The following is a 19,715-nucleotide window of genomic DNA, read 5'->3' on the forward strand; positions in this document are numbered from 1 at the left end:
GATTAAAATATAAGTTCACTGTTTCTACAATGTGCACTATACATTCATTAAAGGGAAAGCTTCAAGGTTTTTCTGCAATAATAATCAATTTAGGGTAAATTAAAAATAAAAATGAATGAAAATTATTCTGAGGTTTAAAAAATAAAAAAAGACTCTCCAATGAAGTATTTCCCAGCATTCTTTATTCATTCAAAATGTTTAAAAATATAATTTCACATAGGCACTGAAATAAATATTGTACACTTTGAAAGTCAGTGCCAGTGCTTTGTCATACAAATGATGTCTAAGGAAATCACGAGATTAAACAATCATGAGATCATTCAGAAAAAAGATCATGCAGTTTGATAACTAGAGGTTTCAAGTTCAGAAAATAAAAACACACGTTCACAAAAAGGCAAAATAAAGTCACTTTTTTCAGCACCTGATTTCCAGCTCTGCAGCAGATTCATAATGTATTCCAAACACTAAATGGTATTACATTTAGAAAACAAAACATACTGGCCTTGTGGTGTAACAGCAAAGATGAAATCGGTCGGAGTTTGATCATTTTTTCTGAGGGTTATTGCCCCGAAACGTATTGTAACAGTTCGTGGGTATACAGTAGAAACACTCAAAGTTAATAAGGCAAATAAAGTTTTAACATGATTGTAAAATGTTAAAAAAAAAATGAGCACTTAACATTAAAAATAAATGTGATTAAGGTAACACTTTAACTGGCCTTATTTAAAAAACAACTTTAAATAGACTAGTGAGGATTATAGTTTTACTGGCTCAGGTTGATTTTTTTTTTTTAAATAAACGGTTTGCTTAAATTATTCATTTTAAAATGTAGTGAGCTCCAAAAACCAAACTCCCAATCACCTCTATTAGTATTTGTGTTGTTATTTAGATGAGCTTCCACTATATAAATACAGCATTTGCCATTGTAACGATTTGTTCAAAATTGTTCAAAGCACACCGAAAGAAATAAAATAAAAATTCCACAAAAAAGAACAACACACACAAGGCTAAAATAAAGTTCCCAAATGTTCTTAGATATTAATTGATTGTTGAACTTTAACAAAATGTTAAAATACTTGAGGTGGTGACACAATATTTCTTCCAGAGACAGTTCACAGTGTTCATAAGTTGAATCTCCAGTTTCAGGATTTTTGTTCTGCGCGTTCATCACAAAAAGTCATACAATCGTATAGGAGCTGATAGATGTAACAAAATCAGATGATCATTGCTCAAACCGGCTATTATGTTTGATTAAAAAAAATCCGTACAGTCGTTCTTTTGAATATCTCTGTACAAAGAAACTAACCATGAGATAACATGATCATCGATTAAAAACACCAAACCGTAGTATTTTTTCTATTAGGATTCTTATGATTCTTGCTTCATGCATTAATATTATGGTTATGGTGGTTACAAGAATTATAGCTTTACAGTAGCTTAGTTAATATCTACTGTATGAGACAGTAAATTACACACTGGCCTTTAACAACAGGTCAGTGAAAGCTATAGTAGACCATTCACCTCAGCAGCTTATAGTCAAGAGTTCCTGGTAATCAGTGGTATACCTTTTAGCTATCACATTTTAACCAGCAGCTAAGTGTTAAGAAGTATTTCATGAATTTTAAAAGATCTAACTGATGTTTGCTGACAGCAACTGATTGCCTTTACATGACATTATTTGATCAGTTCCACTTAGCTGCTGCTGGTCCGGGGGCAGGACCGGCTGTGCCTGAACTGCATGATGTGAACAGCCGTCTGATGCCACCAGTAAAACATCAACACCACCAGCACGTGCCACACCTGGTGGCTGGCACCCAGGTAGTTCAGCTGGCCTGGGAGAGAAAGGGCGAAAGAAATGCTTTGAATAATGCACGTATTTCTTTTTGTTCATTTTCATACATGATTTACAATCTACGAGAATGAAAATATACTTCAGGAGGAATAGAAGACCTATATATGTTATACATCAACCTATGTCGGTATCTTATATTCACAGCTCTCTGTCCACTGGGACACTTGAATAGAAGAGTGCCATCGTTAGTGTCATTAGTAACACCTGTGCTTTTGCTGCTATGACAGCGAGTATAGCAGCTAACCTGCGTTTACTCGTTAAGTGGTAATTAAGTAAATATGTTTCAACTGTGGGATTTCCAAGTCCACTAGAAAGAATTGAACAATAATACTGAATACATGCTGAGTTTTTTTAATCATTTCTGGTGTAAATTCATTAGTTAACATCACAAAAATACATTTCTTATCAGGGTTTTATTTTTTTTAGATCTTTATTTAATTCATTGAGATTCAGAATCTCTATTACAAGAGAGTCCTGTTCAAGACAGTAGCATCAACACGTTTCAAAAAACAGCTGTTAAAATAAAAATGCTCTGCTTACTTACTAATAACAGAGATATAGCCATTTCAGTTACAGCATTTTTCATGTTGTGCCTTGAGCAAATGTATCACTCAGTTAAAGAGACAGAGGAGGAGGACTCACCGGGGAAATAGCGCTCAGGGATCTTGGTGACGTAGAACAGGAAGGCAGTTCCAGCTATGAGGTACATCACTAGGATGCGAGGCAGGAACAACTGCACATACAACAAAATCCTGAGTAAAACTTGTTTACTATAAAATGAATACACTTGCTTTGCTTGTTTTCTAATCTTATGGCATTGCCTTACCTGTACAACATCAGTGGATAATCCACCATTGAGCCCGACCCAGTGACAGGAGGGAACAACACTGATGCCGGCCACGCAGCAGAAGATAGCCATTCGTATCCGTTTCCAGTCGTTGCTGAGGTAACGAGGATGGACCTGAGCGCAGAAGACGGCCAGGATCAGCGACAGCACCGTCAGCAGGTACAACTGTCGCCAAAACTGCAAAATAGGAGAGTAACCGATTACATAGTCTAATTAGAGTTGCTTTAAGCGCACAGATACATGCAAATGAACTTAGATTCACTAGAAACATAATGGCACATCGACTTAAATTGTACATATACTAAGAATAAAAAAATAAACTTTAAATGAATACACACACTTGTAAGTACATATTGAAAATAGTTCAAATGAATGAAATGATAAAAATGTACTTACAGCGTTACAGTAGAAAGCGTAGAAGATCCCAGGCACGTAACAGCCCAGGATGCCGACAGAGATTCCTGCGTAGTCCAAGGACAGCCAGCGGCGGCAGGTCTTCTCTGATCGGTGGCATGAGAACAGGTGATACCCCACAGAACATAACATGCACACCTGCAGTGAAAACAAGGAAGGCTGGTGTGTTAAGGACTGACAAACAGGACATTTAAAGACATTTTTTTTCAAATGTTTTAGACAAAAAGGTGAATCTTTAAAATGGTTAGCACTTGGCAGAATAATTGATAATGAAAAAAACCTTCAGCCCATGATTAGATATTCTTTTGATACAAATAAATATTTGGTTTATTTAATATAAGTCAAAGAATCTTTCTAGGACTCTTTTACATTAATCCACCTCAAGAAATAAGGACTTCGACAAAACAATCGAGATACTCACAGCTTGCTCTCGAATGGACAAATAAAGAGGTTTAAAAAGGGGGAGGCAGGAAACATATTATACTATACTAACGGTACATGGGAATCACCAACTTGTGCAACATGAACATGTTTCTAATCACGTTAACAACTGCGAAACACCTACAACATAAACCGCACCGAGCAAACACAGACACAGGAACACAGTCTCTACATTGAACAATGGACCGCCAAACTACATTGCTATTCCTATTGTTCTTATAGTGCCTACTGCTCTTTTTAATATGGTAACAGCTAACCCTACACATTTTACAGACCTGGGTGGGTTGAGGTCAACTGATTGCACCTGTGGCAGGAAACGTGAACCTACATGAATAAATTATACATACTTCTTTTAAATACAGTACAACAATTCTAAAGTAATACCTGTAAACAGCTTTAAAAATCTAAAGGTTGATAATGTATGTTAAAGTAGCTACATTACATGCACACCTTCTTTTTAGGTTAGCATAGATGCTGAAAGAACTAAGGGAAGATTATTTAAAAAAGCTGGAACACACTGTATGACTGTAAATGACACAACATCTTCGCATTCAATTCATGTCTCAATTAAAAAATGCATTAAACAACAACATTGGATATTCTTAAGAATATTCCAGCTTTTGTCACTCTCAGTCAGCCATTTTTTTTACCTGGAAGCAGAAGAGTCCAATAGCGTAGATGACGTAGTCCTCTCTGTTCACTCCAGAGGCTGGCAGTACTGAGGTGAGGTCGTTGACCGCCAGGTAGAAAAAAAGCAAGAAACCCAGAAGATGGCTCCAAATATTCACAGTCTCATTGGACAGCATAAAAATACTGCAGAGAAAATGGAGAAACAAAGATACATGTGTAAACAAGGCATGCACCACTGAGTTCCCAAACCTTTAGAAACGTCCAACATGGCTCCTACCTCCTCAGGCAGAGTTTGGAGGGCAGGTGGGCCCTGTAGCCGTCTGTGATGAAGGGGTTTTCTCTGAGGAAGAGGGGGATCTGTTCGTAGGTGTACAGCCTTATCCTCTGGGTTATCAGCACCGGCCAGTGCTGGTAGCTGCCCAGCTCGATGAAGTTGGCAGTCTTCAGCAGCTTCTGGGGCATCTTCAGCAGCATCCTTACTGTCCTCAGCAGCTCCTCAGGTACAAGCCGGGGAGGTGAAGGCTGAGTCTGGGGAGAGGAATGGAGAAAACACCGGTTGGTAAAAAGCAGTAGCTCTAGCAATAACTGGTTTTCAAATGACTGAATAAAGATTTATGGGCAGAAAACTGGGTTAACAGCTAGGCCTACTGTTTGTGTAATAACTCCCAGTGTTTATTAAGAGCATTTACAATTATTATTGTTATTAGCTACATATGACTTTTAAGGGAGCTAAAGCTAACGTTGGTTAATATGTAAACTGACACCTTGATCTTCTGAAAGCATGTCTTCGTAACCACCTTGTACTAAACCCTCAGCATGTCGACTGTTCAACACACACATTATTTAATGTTTCACTTCGACGTAAAGCTTTTTAAAACCAGCAACAATTACATATTTAAACTGTGTGTGATACCGTTTTGTTATTGTAAAAGCCATGATGCTAGCAGGCTACGTTTCGGGCTTGCTAATGTCAATGCTAACCTTGACAGCTTTATTGTAGCCAGCCAAACTGGTTGAAATAGGGTCACAACGCTCACCATAAACCGGTGTCCGACCGTCGATATCCTTGTTCAGGAAACTCAGCCATATCTGGACTTTTAATATATCATTGCTTTAAAAATAATTGCATTTTAGCCATCCTTAGCTACATTACACCAGCACACATTTCCTCTTCTGTTTCATAGTAAACGACATAACGGTGCGGGGGGATGCGTTACTGCCACCAACTGGTAAGGGTTGAGGATGGTACCTGGAGCCATTTATTCTCCTGAGCTTTTCTGTCAAAAATGTATTTAAAATGATGTATCAAATTAATTTCTCAAATGCTTTTAGTTAAGTCAAAATTCATATCCTGCAGTATGCTTATTGCTGTGGTTTCAGAAGATGTCTTAATCAAGATATACAATGAAAATCACACCCCTACATCTGGCAACAGTTTAATACCACTAGACCAGGCTTGTGGCTACACCCTTAAATACATCTCATGTGTTTTGGCTTTGGCGGAGGGATTCACTGGTCACGAACTTAACCTGCAGTGGTTTGAATGAAGAAACACTATCTCTGTTTTGTTTTCTACTAGGGTCAAATCACTGGTGATCCCTTCTTTCTGCCATCAGTCCTTTCAGCCCATAGAATCGAGACAAGTTTTACATCTGGAGAGTTCTCTGCCATTCAAAGATGACTGATATAAAATATATAATATAAGTATAACATTTGCAACAACAACAACAAATATATCAAATCTAAACAAATTCATATCATCATTCTCATGCTTTTTAACAAATCAAGAGAAACTTCAATATTTCAGGTATGACAGCATCTCCTAAATTTCATTTTGCTCATATTTGTTCAGTTTAAAACTAGTTTCACATTTATTCTGTGGTCCCTCTTTCCCCTTTTCCCCCTTTAGTTGTTTAAATGTTACATTTTGTGTTTATTTGAATACAGAAAAAAGAGAGCAATGATTGGAGGGCTGTTGTAATATAATTATTTGTTTCATAGTCCAACTGCTACACCCAAAATTCAAGCATGGATCCAATAATCCAATACGGCCTTTCATGAACAAATATCCAAGGGGGATCACTGGCTAGCAGAAGATTAAACAGAATAGATGCAATTTGCTGACACAATGACTGTGGTATGTTGTTATTGAATCTGTTTACTGTCATGACTACATCCTCCTTAAAGTTGAAATTGAATGTACTGGGAAGCCGCACGCATTGTATCCCTGCAAACACAATGAACTGCTAATGACATCACCACACAACAAAACAACTCCTGGATGTGTTGAACAAGATTGATGACATACAGAAAGTATATTGCTTTCGACATTAAGGACACAGTGAAATATAATGACAACATTATCAAGTGTGCTTTTGGTGACATGGCAGTGTAAAAGAAAAATGATGAGGAGAACCATAAGAACAGTTTTTTCTCCGAAGAGTAGATTTAATTTCCTTTGGACCAGAACATTTCAAGGCAGCAAATCATTCTGACACACCAAGGGCGTTCTTTATTGTTGGAGTTGTGTAAGCATATCGACTTTTGTTTTTCACATGCAATCGATTTGAAGGAAATTGATGCTCTTCTTTTTTTCACGAACAGATTAATTACATCATTATTGGGAGTTACCAATGAGTCAACAAATGTCCTGTAATAATAAGTGATTGCTGTAATGTTCATTTTCAGAGGAACACATGTTGATTAAAACATGGCCCCCTTAGAAAACACTCTTTAAACTACTACCAAGAAGGGTTTAATTGGTTTATAGGACAGGAACTGGCTCGCTCCTCTCCTTTTTTTGATACAGTGATATTTATGGCTCAAATATTTTCTGTATGTAAGTTATTGTAACCCTCACTCTGTCATTCTATCGTGTTATCACTGTTTATGCCAGCTGCTCTGGCCTTCAAAATAAAAGCATAGTGAAGCAACTGAATGTTAGGAAGATTTATTTCTGCACAGTGTTACTTTATTATTTAATCGTATTTTTAATACAACATAGAATACTTGTTCATTTTCCCATAATAGGAATGAATATTCACTTCATATTGTTTTGCTTTATAAAGTTATTATTTAGATATGTGTTTGTGTATTTGTGTATATAAACAGGAAAATGTACTCTTCGCTGTGCCGAGTGATTTCATTTCATTGCAAACCTTTATTTAACCAGATTGGTCTCATTGAGATCATAGATCTCTTTTTCAAGGGAGACCTGCAGCAAATAGGTTCCACAAAAAACAAACATAAAACAATAAAGGACATCATACATTATAAATATATACATGTCATTTTATTCGAGCAATTATATTACTACCAGACATTTTAGCATTATGATTTTCTGTACATCTTTATTAACATTAATGCTATATTTCTATTATCCCTCTGCAAACTATTTTATTACAGAAGTTGTTTTAATTTGCTTGTGAAACATTTTTCCAGGGTCTGTACTTGATAACATTTACTTCTAGATAATTCTGACACATTTTCAGCTCGGGACATGAATTTAAAGAGTCCCTGTAAGTTAAAAATATTTATAAATACAAATAAATATAAGCGTATCAAAGCTAGCCTACATAAAAAACACATGCAAATTCTATAAAAGGAAATAAAAACGTTAATAACTTGTAATTATAGTATAGAATATTCTTAAAGTATATCAAAACGATTGATTAGTAGTAGACTGGTAGCAGACTAGTAGTATTTTGCTACAATCATGTCTCCCGTTTAATGTGAAAAACCCTGGAGGAAGTCCCACTCTGTGTTGTTGCTGCTGGTTGAAGGGCTGTGTGCAGCAGCTGTATGCCCTGCCCAGTTAATTCCATTATCAGCCTGCTGTCAGAGAACACACATCCTCTTCACTTCCACTCAGCAGGGACTTCAACATGTGAACCGCCGGGCTGATGCCGAGCAGATGATGACAGACTCAAAGCAGCTGATTTAGGGATTATTGAAACATTTTTTTATCAAACACCCTGCTGATATGAGACACATGGATTATGGATCTGATATGGATATGTTCCCAGATCCTACTTTTTCTAAGTGTTTGTGTGAATTCATCACTGCCTGATGGTGACGATGCTTCTTGTGATGGAGCGTTTGATATTTATTTTGTTTTAGACAGGTGAGTACACACAGATTGGATCAGTTGCCTGCATGCATGTGTATGCTTAAAAGGAGCCAACAGGTAACCAATATATAAATGAAAGGTAATCCTTGTGTCAGAGCAGTCTGGACTCAGTCCTCTCCATGTATGGCTCTGTTTAGTTCTCAGTGTCCCTATGCCGATTCACTGGAGGTTAGACAGAGTTTATTTTCATCTTTTTTGGCTCTGACCGTCAGGGTTTGATGTGTAGACTTGAAGAAAGTCTTCTTTTGTTTCCTCCAGAGTTATTCTCAGTGTATTATGTTGTCGTAAAGCAAAAACAAATACAGTCCCTTGAATGCATTTACCCACTGCATCTTAACTTAATGTATGCCTCTTATACAGAACATTCAAGCTATCCAAATGCATTTTAATTTAATTTATTGATGGACTCCCCTCTTTGTCTTCAGGGTTGGCTATGCTTTGATGTTGGGTATTGTGTTGGGTATTTTGATACATGTGTATATGTAGGTGATTTTGGTGTATGGCTCTGATGTTCCTGTTTCTGCAGGTCAGGCAGTGTGTTTGGACACTGGAATGAGATCTATGGATTTGTGGAGCAGCTCACCAACAGATTTGTCAGGTAAGTAAAGTATTTTTATCCCTCTCTTATCTCTACGGCACCTCTTCTCCTCCCACCCCATCCTCAGATTTTATGTTTTTTTTTTATACTATAAATAGCCTCAGAAATATGGAATCATATCAACTTTATATAGCACACTTCAAGACCAAGCAAAGTGTTTTAAGGACATATTGCATTTGAACTACAGTCATATTTAAACTAATAAAAAATGATTTAAATACTGAGAAGTTATTATAGGTCTTTAAACCATGATACAAACAGTGGTAGTGGGTAGAAAGTAGGGCATGTTTATTTTGGGCAGCATACATCATACAGGGCCACCAACTGCTCCAAACCCCTCTGAGTTAACAGGGCAGCGGGTGTGTGTGTGTGTGTGTGATAATTTTAGGTTTAATAACTGGTTGCTAAATATGAGAACTAAACATCTGGCCAGATGTGAAAGTTATTCTGACCACAACAGACTGTTATGTTTCCCTTCACTGCCTGAAGTATATAAAAACAAAGTAACTGACAACGTTAGGAGTTCTGTTTCGTTCAATGTAAAGATCAGTGAGTGAAAAAAACACTGAGATTTTCCTGTGAACCTGAACTCACTTTTTTAATAAATGTCTTGTCATGTTTTGCCACATGGTATTATCTACCTTTTTTGTGTTCTGTAGTGTAATGTGAAATATAGTATATTGTTATGTGTCTTGCTATGTTTTGTGCTACATTACAATACACTTTATGCCACATTAAAAACACATATACTGTCAGTCATGGTCTGTTACAGTGTTTTTTCTATAAAAGTTTTCTACTGAAATGGGTTTTTCATTAGCTATGCCGATGTTTAGATATTTGTTTTGGGGTGTATTGTGTAGGCATAATATGAAACAAGTACAACATGATAAAAAGAATGAGACATATGATTAATGAACTTTAATAAACATTTATTTAACACTGTTGATGACTAAATGTTCTGTGTTCGCGTAAATAGATCCAATTTAAAACAGATTATCAGCACATGTCCACTGGAAATCATAAAACTGGAAATCAAAGTTAATGAAAGTGTTTATATGGATATCTTTTTTGTTGAAACAAGGACAAAACCCACTTCAAATGTTGACACAAATTCTTGTTTTTGCACTGCAGATAAGATTAACAAGCTTCCTGCCTGTGTGTGTTTCAGTCCCAGGATGAGGGTTTCCTACATCGTCTTTTCAGCCAGAGCAGTCGTAATACTGCCACTAACTGGAGACAGGTACCAGCTTCCATTTTCCAAACCTTTCCACTTTTTCTTCTTCTCTGCCTCACTCCATCACCAATCTTACTACTTCCTGCTCCTCTTCCTCCTCACAGATACAAAAAAACATTAACAAAGACAGTCTCTGTTTGAACATTTGTATCCCTGGTTTGTGCTCAGGTCTGAGATAAACAAGGGTTTGGAGAAGCTGAGCCAAATCAAACCAGCTGGTGAAACGTACATGCACGAAGGCATAAAAGCGGTAGGTAGGCTCGTCTAACACTGTGATTACCTGCCAGGAACTATTTAACAAACACAGATTACTTTATTCAACATGAACTGCCACTTTACTGGGAAAAGCTAACAATATCAACATTCACAATTTGCTTTGAATAGAGACTGAAAATATTACAGCAATCCAAAATATACAACAGTAAAATTGTCATTTTCGTTTTAGAGCAACACATGTGCACAGTCTGAGTGTGAGCCGCACTGAGTGTGTGTCAACCTCCTCTCCTCAGGTGTCAGAGCAGATGAAGACACAGACTTCTCCGTCCTCCAGCATCATCATCATTTTGACTGATGGCAAGCTGGAGGTCTTCCCCTTTGAGATGACTCTAGAGGAGGTACTCTCGTGTTTCAATCTAAATGAAGATAGTTAAAAGAGACACGCTGACACAAAAACATGTTTCACAAATCCTTTGTCGTTTAATTACTGAATTACAACACTCTTAACACTCTTTAGGATATGTAACATGATTAGTGAAATATGAAAGTTTCTAGTTAATATTTAACACACTACAAATCAAGTTTAAAGGTATGGCAAGTTGTTTGAGTGTTTGTGTACGGATACTTTGATATATTTTGCTGTTTAACACAGCCCTAATTTACTTCAATTCCTCAGAAGTCTTCTTAAAAGATGTAAGGTAACACAGAGCGAGTCAATTATATACAAATGAACATTTTGGGCGTGAAGTATTACTTTAACATTATATACAGTATACAGGGATTGACGTAAAGTCAATCTAATAAGGTACAGTAAACAACTCTTTCCTTTATTTTCTGATAGCTGATCATACAAATGGAGAATTTGACTATTTGTGTTTTTCTTCCCAGGCCGACAGAGCCAGAGGGTTTGGAGCCAGAGTGTACTGCGTCGGGGTCATGGACTTTGACCACAAACAGGTAGGAGGACCTTCCCTGCCGCGCAGCACTGTGAGAAGGAAAACTCTCTGTTACTGATACTGGTGGTTGTTTAAACACTGAGCTTTTATTTGTTTTTGCGTGTGTCAGCATGTGTTGGGTGATGTGGTGGTCAGCTCTTACATGGACTGAAAGCTGTTTTTGGCTCTACATTTATTAACACACCTTGTTGACAATGGAACTCCTAAGCTTTATTTATGTAAATCATCATGTTTATTGAGGCCTTAAGGTAACATAACATGGTAGGTATATCTACTGTATGTTAACATATCCTTGGAGAGTATCAAGTTCTTGAAAGGGAGCTTTTCGTTCTGAACAAGTAACGCGAAAACTTTGATGTGTTCTCAAAGATGTTTATCGTGTGAATGTGTTCATTTTAGGAAATACTCAGGAAAGAAAGGAATTATCCTATAAAACGATATGAGGTTTAGCACACTGAAATTACACAATAACACAAGCTAACTAACCAAACAAGGCTGTTCCTCAAGTTAAAATTGCAGTTGTTTGGTGACTTTCAAGAGAGCATTAAGGATGAATTCAGCTCCCTGTGGAAAGGGATGTCTGACAGCAAGGAAAAGCATAACAAATATTCTAAATATAGTATACATTTAAACGTATATGGATTTTTTTAGGTGCCTAAAACATATTTCTGCAGCAGTAATTCAATTTACCCCTAGTGTCTGTTTCCCAAACATGGGGCATGGGGACCCCCATCGACTGTATTTAATGCACGGCCGTGGCTAAGTACCTTATAGTATACAACCCTAGTTAAAAACATTGGAACAATATCTTTAAGAAACATTAGTCCACTGATGTTTCTTTCCTGCTGTTATATGCAATGTTGACTATAGTTATCACTGATCATAAGTCATCTTACATTTAGCATTGACAGTGAAAAGAAAACACTATTTTAATTTGTTAAGAATTATGATACGACAATGTTTCATCAAAGTGGCCTTACGGTTGCACAACGCCCTCCCTGAATCATTACTGCATTAGTGTTTGTTTTTGCGGTTTTAGCAGCTTAATTGAATTAAAGTGACAGTATTGATGTGTGTAATTATTATTCATAAGCATATCGGAATGGCTTTAAGTTGCATAAGTCATGACTGGGGAGGTCTTCAGTGGTCGTCGGGTGAAAGAGTTTCTCTGCACGGCTAGTCAGCGGGAGTACTCGGCGGTCAGTAGAGGAAGTCGTTACATTAATCTCTGTAATTAAATAATGCTGGCAAGCTTCCTGTCCTGCCATCATTAAAGCAGCAGATGAAAGCTTCAGCCAGCAGTCCAGAGCTTTCATCTCCCGAAGACAGACTTTCCCTCCCTAAACGCTGCAGAAGCACTGACCCGTAATGAGCTGAAGACCTCCCAGAGAGACAAAAAATATGAATTTACAGAAGGGTCCATTTTATTTATTTTGTCTCAGCTTGCTGAAATAGCAGACGGTAATGAACAAGTCTTCCCCGTGCTGTCCGGGTTTCATGCCCTCAAAGACATCGTCAACAAGGTGAGGTCACGTCACAAATTACATTGAACAAAAACACTCAGTGAGAGTGAAATCAGATTTACAACCTGACCTTCATCTGTATCTCCACAGATCCTGAAGCAGACATGTGCAGACGTTTTCACAATAGAGCCGTCAAGTGTTTGTGTGAATGGTAAGCTAGTGTTGATTCTTGTTCCAACTGTAATGATTGCAGCTAAAATATGATTAATGTGAATAAACGTCTCCCATCAGAGTGAATTATCTTAACAAATGATTGCTTGATTGCTTTATTTATTTGGAAAGTCACTCGTTGTCACTGGAGGATATAGCTTAAGGACTTTTGTGCTCAACTGATTTCCTTTTTAGTGTAGTTTATGAATTTAAGAGTGATTTATCAGTTACTATTGGATGATAAGACAATAACTAGTTGCACATTGTGCCGCTATACTTTAAAAACCCTCACAAGGTAGAGTGTATCCACCAGGGTAATTTTTCCCCAGGTAAAAGTAGAATAAACCCTCCTATTGTGTTTGGGTTATATTTGATTTGTTTAAATGTTAAATATAGAAGAAAATATCTGACGTGACAGAGGAGGTTAAACAGGTTCTTTGGATAAACTTAAAACAACTTTTGTTTGAGATGAATTGGATCCCCAAAACTACCCAGAATGTTTCATTGTATGCCATACTATAAAAAACAATATTCAGTTTTCTCTATTTATGATGATTTGGTTTGGGGGTTATGAATGGATAACAACTAAACCCATACAAAATAAATACATTTATTGGGGTCCTTTGTGATGTATTTAAAAGAGGGGTCATATCCTAATCATGTCGAGGCATATATTACTGACTTTCAGGTTGACATTATATGCCAATAAGGGCTTAGAAACACAGGAATGACTCAGTCTTTTTAACTCTAATTTGCTCAAACACCATAATAGCTGTTTCATATTTGCAAATGAAGTACCACGTCATAATATTGTAATGTGTCCGATGTTTTTCAGAGTCTTTCAGTGTGGTGCTGAGGGGCAGCGGCTTCAGCGGATCCAGGAGGACAGACAACATACTCTGCACCCTCACTGTCGATCAAAAGACATACGGTCAGTGAATGCCCCACACTCATGACTTCCACACACTCATGACTTCCCCAGCTGTGCTTTAGTCGTCAGCTGGTAAATAAGTGGCTTGTTGATGCTAATGCTAGCAATGCACTTATCGTAACCCTGGTAGTATTTAACAATTATTACTTACCCTTGTCCTGGGATAACATCATCTATGAAGTGAAATGTGATACAGCGTGCAGATGTCTGTGATGCAGTGGAAACTATGTCATGACATCAAGGAACAAACAGTGGCTGCTTTTTATTGACTTCAGCCGGAGAACAGAGGACACATTATGAGAGTGAGCAGAGGGAGCCGCATGTTCTTCCTCTCATTAGACTATTAACAGATCAATGTTCTCCTAATGTCACCCTAATGTCACTGAGAGGATGTGAAAGGAAACACATGACTTGTATTGTAGCTTCCTTTTTCTCTTCTGAGTGTCTTGTTTTCATCTATTCTGCTGGAATGTCTTTTATTCTATATTGTATCCAATCACTGGGAGAGAATATTTAAATTGTCACGCAGTTTTTTTCAAATAAAGCATTATGACAGCATAGTACATTGCATATTCCCCTGCTAATGAATGATGAGTAACGTTAGAGGACCATAAGCCGCATTTATATTGGCCTATCAGATTGCACGAAAGGCCCATTTGTTTTTCGTCTTAGTTATTGGTAACTTTTGTTTATTTAAAAAGAACATCCCCTTTCTTTGTAGGCAGTAACCATTCTCTGTCTCTGTTTCTTCTCAGACCAGAAGCCACAAGTAGTGAGAGACGGCTATCTGCTGTGTCCTGCTCCTGTTCTGCATGAGGTCGGACAGTAAGTCAAGAGACACACACACACACACACACACACACACACACACACACACACACACACACACACACACACACACACACACACACACACACACACACACACACACACACACACACACACACACACGCACACACACGCACACACACATATGCAAACTGTGTGAAAGTGTAAACAAGCTGCAAGTTAGATTTAGAAAATGGCAAAATGAGCCTGATCAGCACAAGGTTTCTTACTAAAAGCAAAACGACTTGAACTGTAATTAGAAATGTCATTACTATTAATAAAAAATGTAATGCATTATTATTATTATTATTATTATTATTATTATTATTATTATTATTATTATTACAAATATGGTATTGTATTGTGAGAAGGAAGCATTCTGGTCATTGTTATTTAAAGTGAATGGTTTATAGCTGTAGATGCACATGTAATAAACACCCACAAGAATGTCTTATTTTACAGCTGAGAAACCACACTTGTGTTTGAACAAAAGTGACCAAAGCTTTCATTATGCCTGGTCCCATGGTCAGTTTTTCTTTTTTTCTATCTTACTTAGTTTTTTTCAGTATGCTTTGTTTTGCTTAAATAAAAATATCACCAAAAACTGTGAGTCTGTAGAGTCAATAACTTCTCCTTGCATCATCGGATTTTTTTCACATCGTCAAGACAATTATGAGCCTGTGTTAAACTTAAATACAAAAATAAAGTCATTTTAAGGGAATCGTGTAGCTCTGGAAAAAAATCTGGCATGAAATCATTTTATTACAACATTGGTGTTCGTATGACATCACCGGCTTGACCAAGGCTTGTGCAGAATAATTGGCCCAACACTAATGTGTAGCAACACTTCTCAGAGCTGATGAACAATAAATAATAATGATAATTGTTATTATGTAACAAAAAAAATATATTTTTAGAACCCTGTGCCTTAATTCATCATTAAATCTGTCAACAATATCATAACACTAGGCCTGTTACTAATGTGTATTGTGCGTGACGGAGAGAGAAACCAGAAGAATGTTTACAGTGGAACTACCAGCAGCTCGAAGTGTTGGATGAACAGAAGCCAGTCGGACAAGAATATCTCTGTGGCATTTAGAGAGAGAGCCAAAGCTGATTTAACTTCGCCCACTTCCATCAGTGTGCCCCCCCCCCCCCTTATCTGTCCCCAGTCGCCTCTCACTTTCCATCATGTCTCACCCACTCACGCACTCCCTCATACTGAATCACTCACGCATATCTCTATCATTTCTCAGGGACAATGCTGAAGCTAACTCAAGTCCCGCCCCCTAAAAGTTGGAACGAAACAATATTCAACTGCCAAATATGACTGCAAACAAGAACAATTATGAGTGTATAAATGCAATAACCTTTGTGCCTTCTCAACATGTCTGTCTAATGATTGCAGATCAATAGAAGTGTTGGTCAGCATCAATAATGGACAATCTTACATCTCCAGTCCAATCACCATCTATGCTACATCATGTGTGAGTATCAACACAGTAACAGGAGCACTTCTCTAGGAGTGTAATGTGTGTCTCTGATCTGTGTGTGTGTGTGCGTGTGTGTGTGTGCGTGTGTGTGTGTGTGTGTGTGTGTGTGTGTGTGTGTGTGTGTGTGTGTGTGTGTGTGTGTGTGTGTGTGTGTGTGTGTGTGTGTGTGTGTGTGTGTGTGTGTGTGTGTGTGTGTGTGTGTGTGTGTGTGTGTGTGTGTGTGTGTGTGTGTGTGTGTGTGTGTGTGTGTGTGTGTGTGTGTGTGTCAGTCAGATGGGACCTGGGTGCTGTGGCTGCTGCTGGCTCTGCTGCTGTTGCTGGCTCTGGTTCTATTCTGGTGGTTCTGGCCTCTCTGCTGCACTGTGGTGAGTTCAAGTCTCAGGGCGTGTATATCTAAATTCAGGAAGTCACAATTCCATGCTTTTGTTATTTATGGAAGTAGCCATAAAGTTAAAGTGTTGCAATTGGGACCAGGGTTCCTTTGGTAACATTCCTTTATTCTGTCTATAGACCATTTTAAATGTTTTTTCTTTTTTTTAATCGTTCTTTTCAGGTGATCAGAGACCCACCACCCGATCGCCCACCTCCGCCACTGCCTGTCATTGTAAGTAGATCACAGACTTACGATTAGTTTTGGGGAATTTATTCCTTTATTTGACAGTGTAGTGGTTGTGGCACAACTTTACATGCTTCCAAGATACATTAAAAAGGGAAAACAGTCCGATGAGGTCAAATTCTGACAATTTAAAAATGCACAATGCGTTACGGATTGTCATCATCTACGTTTTTGTCTAGGGTTCCTTTTTACTACCTGTCCTTATATAAAAGTTCTTGATCTTTGGTAGATAACTAAATCACACGAGCAAAATAGACAATAATGCAGAGAGAAAGGATAATGTCCAGATAAAAGAAGCTGAATAGAACTCATGGTACTGCATCACTTCTGGTGGTTTTGTGTTTGCTGACCCCTTTACGAATGTTAATAATGGTGTTGAGTAAGCCCCTAACGTGTAGGTAGTTCTGGCTAGAGCTGCAATGATTACCCAAACTAATTGATTAGTCGTTTGACAGAAAAATCCCTTTTTTGTCTAGTAACAGCCTATAAGATGTCCTAATTTTTAATTTGTTATTATATATCTTTAGGTGTTTGGACAGACAATTTTCTGACATTTTATAGACCACGCTTAATCAAGAGAATAATTGTCAGATTAAACTTTAGAAGCAGCCTTAGACTTGGTCTAAAATCCAGTGTTATGATTAGAAAGTGAACTATTTTGTTGTTTTCAAGGAGCCAGAAGAAGTCATGTCACCCAAACACCGATGGCCTACAGTAGATGCTTCTTACTATGGGGTCAGAGGCCCTGGAGGAATCACACGCATGGAGGTAAAAAGAAATACACAAACATTTCACATTTATAGTGCCTTTGGACTTTTATATATTTTTCTGTTTTTACCAACATTTATTCAGACAAGTTTCAGCATTCCTCAAGGCATGACAAACACACACATTGGTTATAATAGAAGCTGTGTGTGTTCAGTGTCCTTCACTAATCACCGTCTGTGTGCAGGTGCGTTGGGGGCAGATGGGCTCCACAGAGGAAGGGTCCCGTCTAGAGAAAGCTAAAAACGCTGTGGTCACCATGCCAGAGGGAGAGGAGGAGCCCACCATGTCCCGACCCCCACCACGAGCTCCTCCAGTCCTCATCCCCCCGCCACAGTCCAAATGGTACACTCCCATCAAGGTGAGAAAAATAACCAGCACTTATACCAATAACTGTTATGATTATTAGCATGTTTTATATTCAGTGAATTTACATTATTTGACCCTCAGGGGTGTTTTGATGCGCTACGGGCATTACTGAGGAGGCAGTACGACAGAGTGGCAATCATGAGGCCGACATCCCAGGATAAGGTAACAAACATCTGTATATAAAGTATGTTCTAGGGCTGCACGATATTGGAAAAAACTGACATTGCGATTTTTCCCCCCCTGCGATATATATATTGCGATATGAAAAAATACAGGAATTGAAGAAAAGACCGTTTTTTTTCTTTCTTGAAATGTAATGCTAAACAATTGGTATTTTTCGAACTATATTTAACCGGATGAAGGATTTTAGTCACGGACGTCTGGATCTTAAGTTATCAGAGCAACAAGCTGAGCAGCGCCGAACTGCCCTGGAGAAACACATGAAACGACTTTATTCAGTGTTTTTACCTTTAATCACGGGGTCCGTTTGCTTTGGAGATTTGATTGCGATTGGTGGTTTGCTGTAAATGCAGAGCCTGCATGTCACTCACTCAAGTACCCCTGACATGAGAGCCGCGCAAGTTTTCCTTTTGTAGCAAGCAGCAACATAATTGTAACATGACGTGTTTGAGTTAATTTGCCTACTTAATATCGCACGTCCTAAAACATTTATTTTTTATTAATTTTTTTTAATTGCACGTCCTGCGATGTGAATATCGCGCATGCGCATATCGCGATTATCGTCACGACACGATATATCGTGCAGCCCTAATATGTTCATTTCAATTCATTTCTTATTTTATAGTTATTCATCATTTTTCATTTGTATCTTTAATTTTATCCTTAGTTGTATTAATCTGTGTGAATCTGTGCTGTCCTGTTTTTCAATCTTACCCTGTTGCTGCTAAACTGCTGAAGGTTTATCTGATCTTATAACAAACAGTGCTGATTAACAATATATAATACTGTTAATATTTCTTCCTGCCCGACTGTCAGCACACACCATAAATAATGCTGTGTATCACCAGTTGATTGGATAAGAAAATGAATCCAACCTCTTGACTGCATAATGATTTAATTAATGGTACAGAAAATAATATAGCCCACTGTCCCCACCCTATAATTATCTACCCTAACAGGCAAATAACAACTTACATTTTGAATAGCGTTCACTTATAAATAACAGTCTTATTGTAAACATTGTGGCGTCAAAAACAGCTTGACGCCACAACTCGGATGATTTAGGATTGTTTTCCTCTTACAATATGCACTGTGGGATTTGGATAATGTAGCTTCATAAGTGGGTTTCTCTGATGCAGTTATGATGTTAAAAAGCATTTATTTTATTTAGTATAAGATGCATTTCACTTGTTTGAAAGGCTGTTCATCTTTTTATTGATACATAGTGTTGGCATTTTGGCGGATAAAGGATAATGACAGCTTTTATTTAGATCATTTTGTTTGTTTTAAATGATCTCTGATTAACAACTGAAATGAGATATTCCACTTCATTAATAAATGTATCTGACTGTAGTGTGTGTGTGTTCTGTTGTGTTCAGGGCCGCTGCATTAACTTCACCAGAGTTCAGAGTCACTGATGTTCAAAGAAGACCGACACTTTTCACTTTAGTCCAGTTTGACCAAAGACGACCGACAGGTACTAAGAGATTAATGTTTGGATTCATCATGTCTTGTAAATAAATGTCTTTACTATATATAATAT

At 37.7% G+C, this 19,715-nt stretch overlaps 2 protein-coding genes and 1 long non-coding RNA gene across 4 annotated transcripts; 2 read left to right on the forward strand and 1 right to left on the reverse strand.

Moving 5' to 3' along the window:
- Window positions 1-160: 160 nt before the first annotated feature.
- Window positions 161-5,423, reverse strand: LOC307024795 (progestin and adipoQ receptor family member 3-like). The gene is made up of 7 exons (XM_079659198.1): window positions 5,222-5,423; window positions 4,462-4,712; window positions 4,205-4,367; window positions 3,096-3,251; window positions 2,679-2,876; window positions 2,495-2,585; window positions 161-1,832 (listed from the first exon to the last, which is right to left on the reverse strand). Exons 1-7 carry the CDS (start codon window positions 5,222-5,224, stop codon window positions 1,693-1,695), a joined length of 1,002 nt encoding a protein of 333 aa, XP_079515324.1. The 5' UTR covers window positions 5,225-5,423; the 3' UTR covers window positions 161-1,692.
- LOC307024796 lies at window positions 1,685-7,173 on the forward strand. The gene is made up of 4 exons (XR_013803994.1): window positions 1,685-1,818; window positions 2,693-2,858; window positions 3,098-3,221; window positions 5,764-7,173. It is a non-coding gene; the product is annotated as an uncharacterized lncRNA (long non-coding RNA).
- Window positions 7,174-8,026: 853 nt separating this feature from the next.
- On the forward strand, window positions 8,027-19,712 carry LOC307024794 (anthrax toxin receptor 1-like). 2 transcript variants are annotated; one of them, XM_079659197.1, is made up of 17 exons: window positions 8,027-8,307; window positions 8,840-8,911; window positions 10,080-10,151; window positions 10,314-10,395; window positions 10,655-10,759; window positions 11,250-11,318; window positions 12,760-12,840; window positions 12,931-12,991; window positions 13,826-13,921; window positions 14,677-14,746; window positions 16,158-16,236; window positions 16,512-16,607; window positions 16,796-16,846; window positions 17,531-17,626; window positions 17,811-17,984; window positions 18,074-18,154; window positions 19,552-19,712. In XM_079659197.1, the coding sequence occupies exons 1-17, from the start codon at window positions 8,183-8,185 to the stop codon at window positions 19,588-19,590; spliced, it is 1,449 nt and encodes a 482-aa protein (XP_079515323.1). In that variant the 5' UTR covers window positions 8,027-8,182; the 3' UTR covers window positions 19,591-19,712. The 2 variants fall into 2 exon arrangements, with proteins under 2 accessions (XP_079515323.1, XP_079515322.1); XM_079659196.1 differs by lacking the exons at window positions 8,027-8,307; window positions 8,840-8,911 and having other exon boundaries at window positions 8,928-10,151.
- The last annotated feature ends 3 nt before the right edge of the window (window positions 19,713-19,715 follow it).

This window comes from Notothenia rossii (assembly GCF_949606895.1).
Source record: "Notothenia rossii genome assembly, chromosome: 11".
NCBI classification, from domain to species: domain Eukaryota; kingdom Metazoa; phylum Chordata; class Actinopteri; order Perciformes; family Nototheniidae; genus Notothenia; species Notothenia rossii.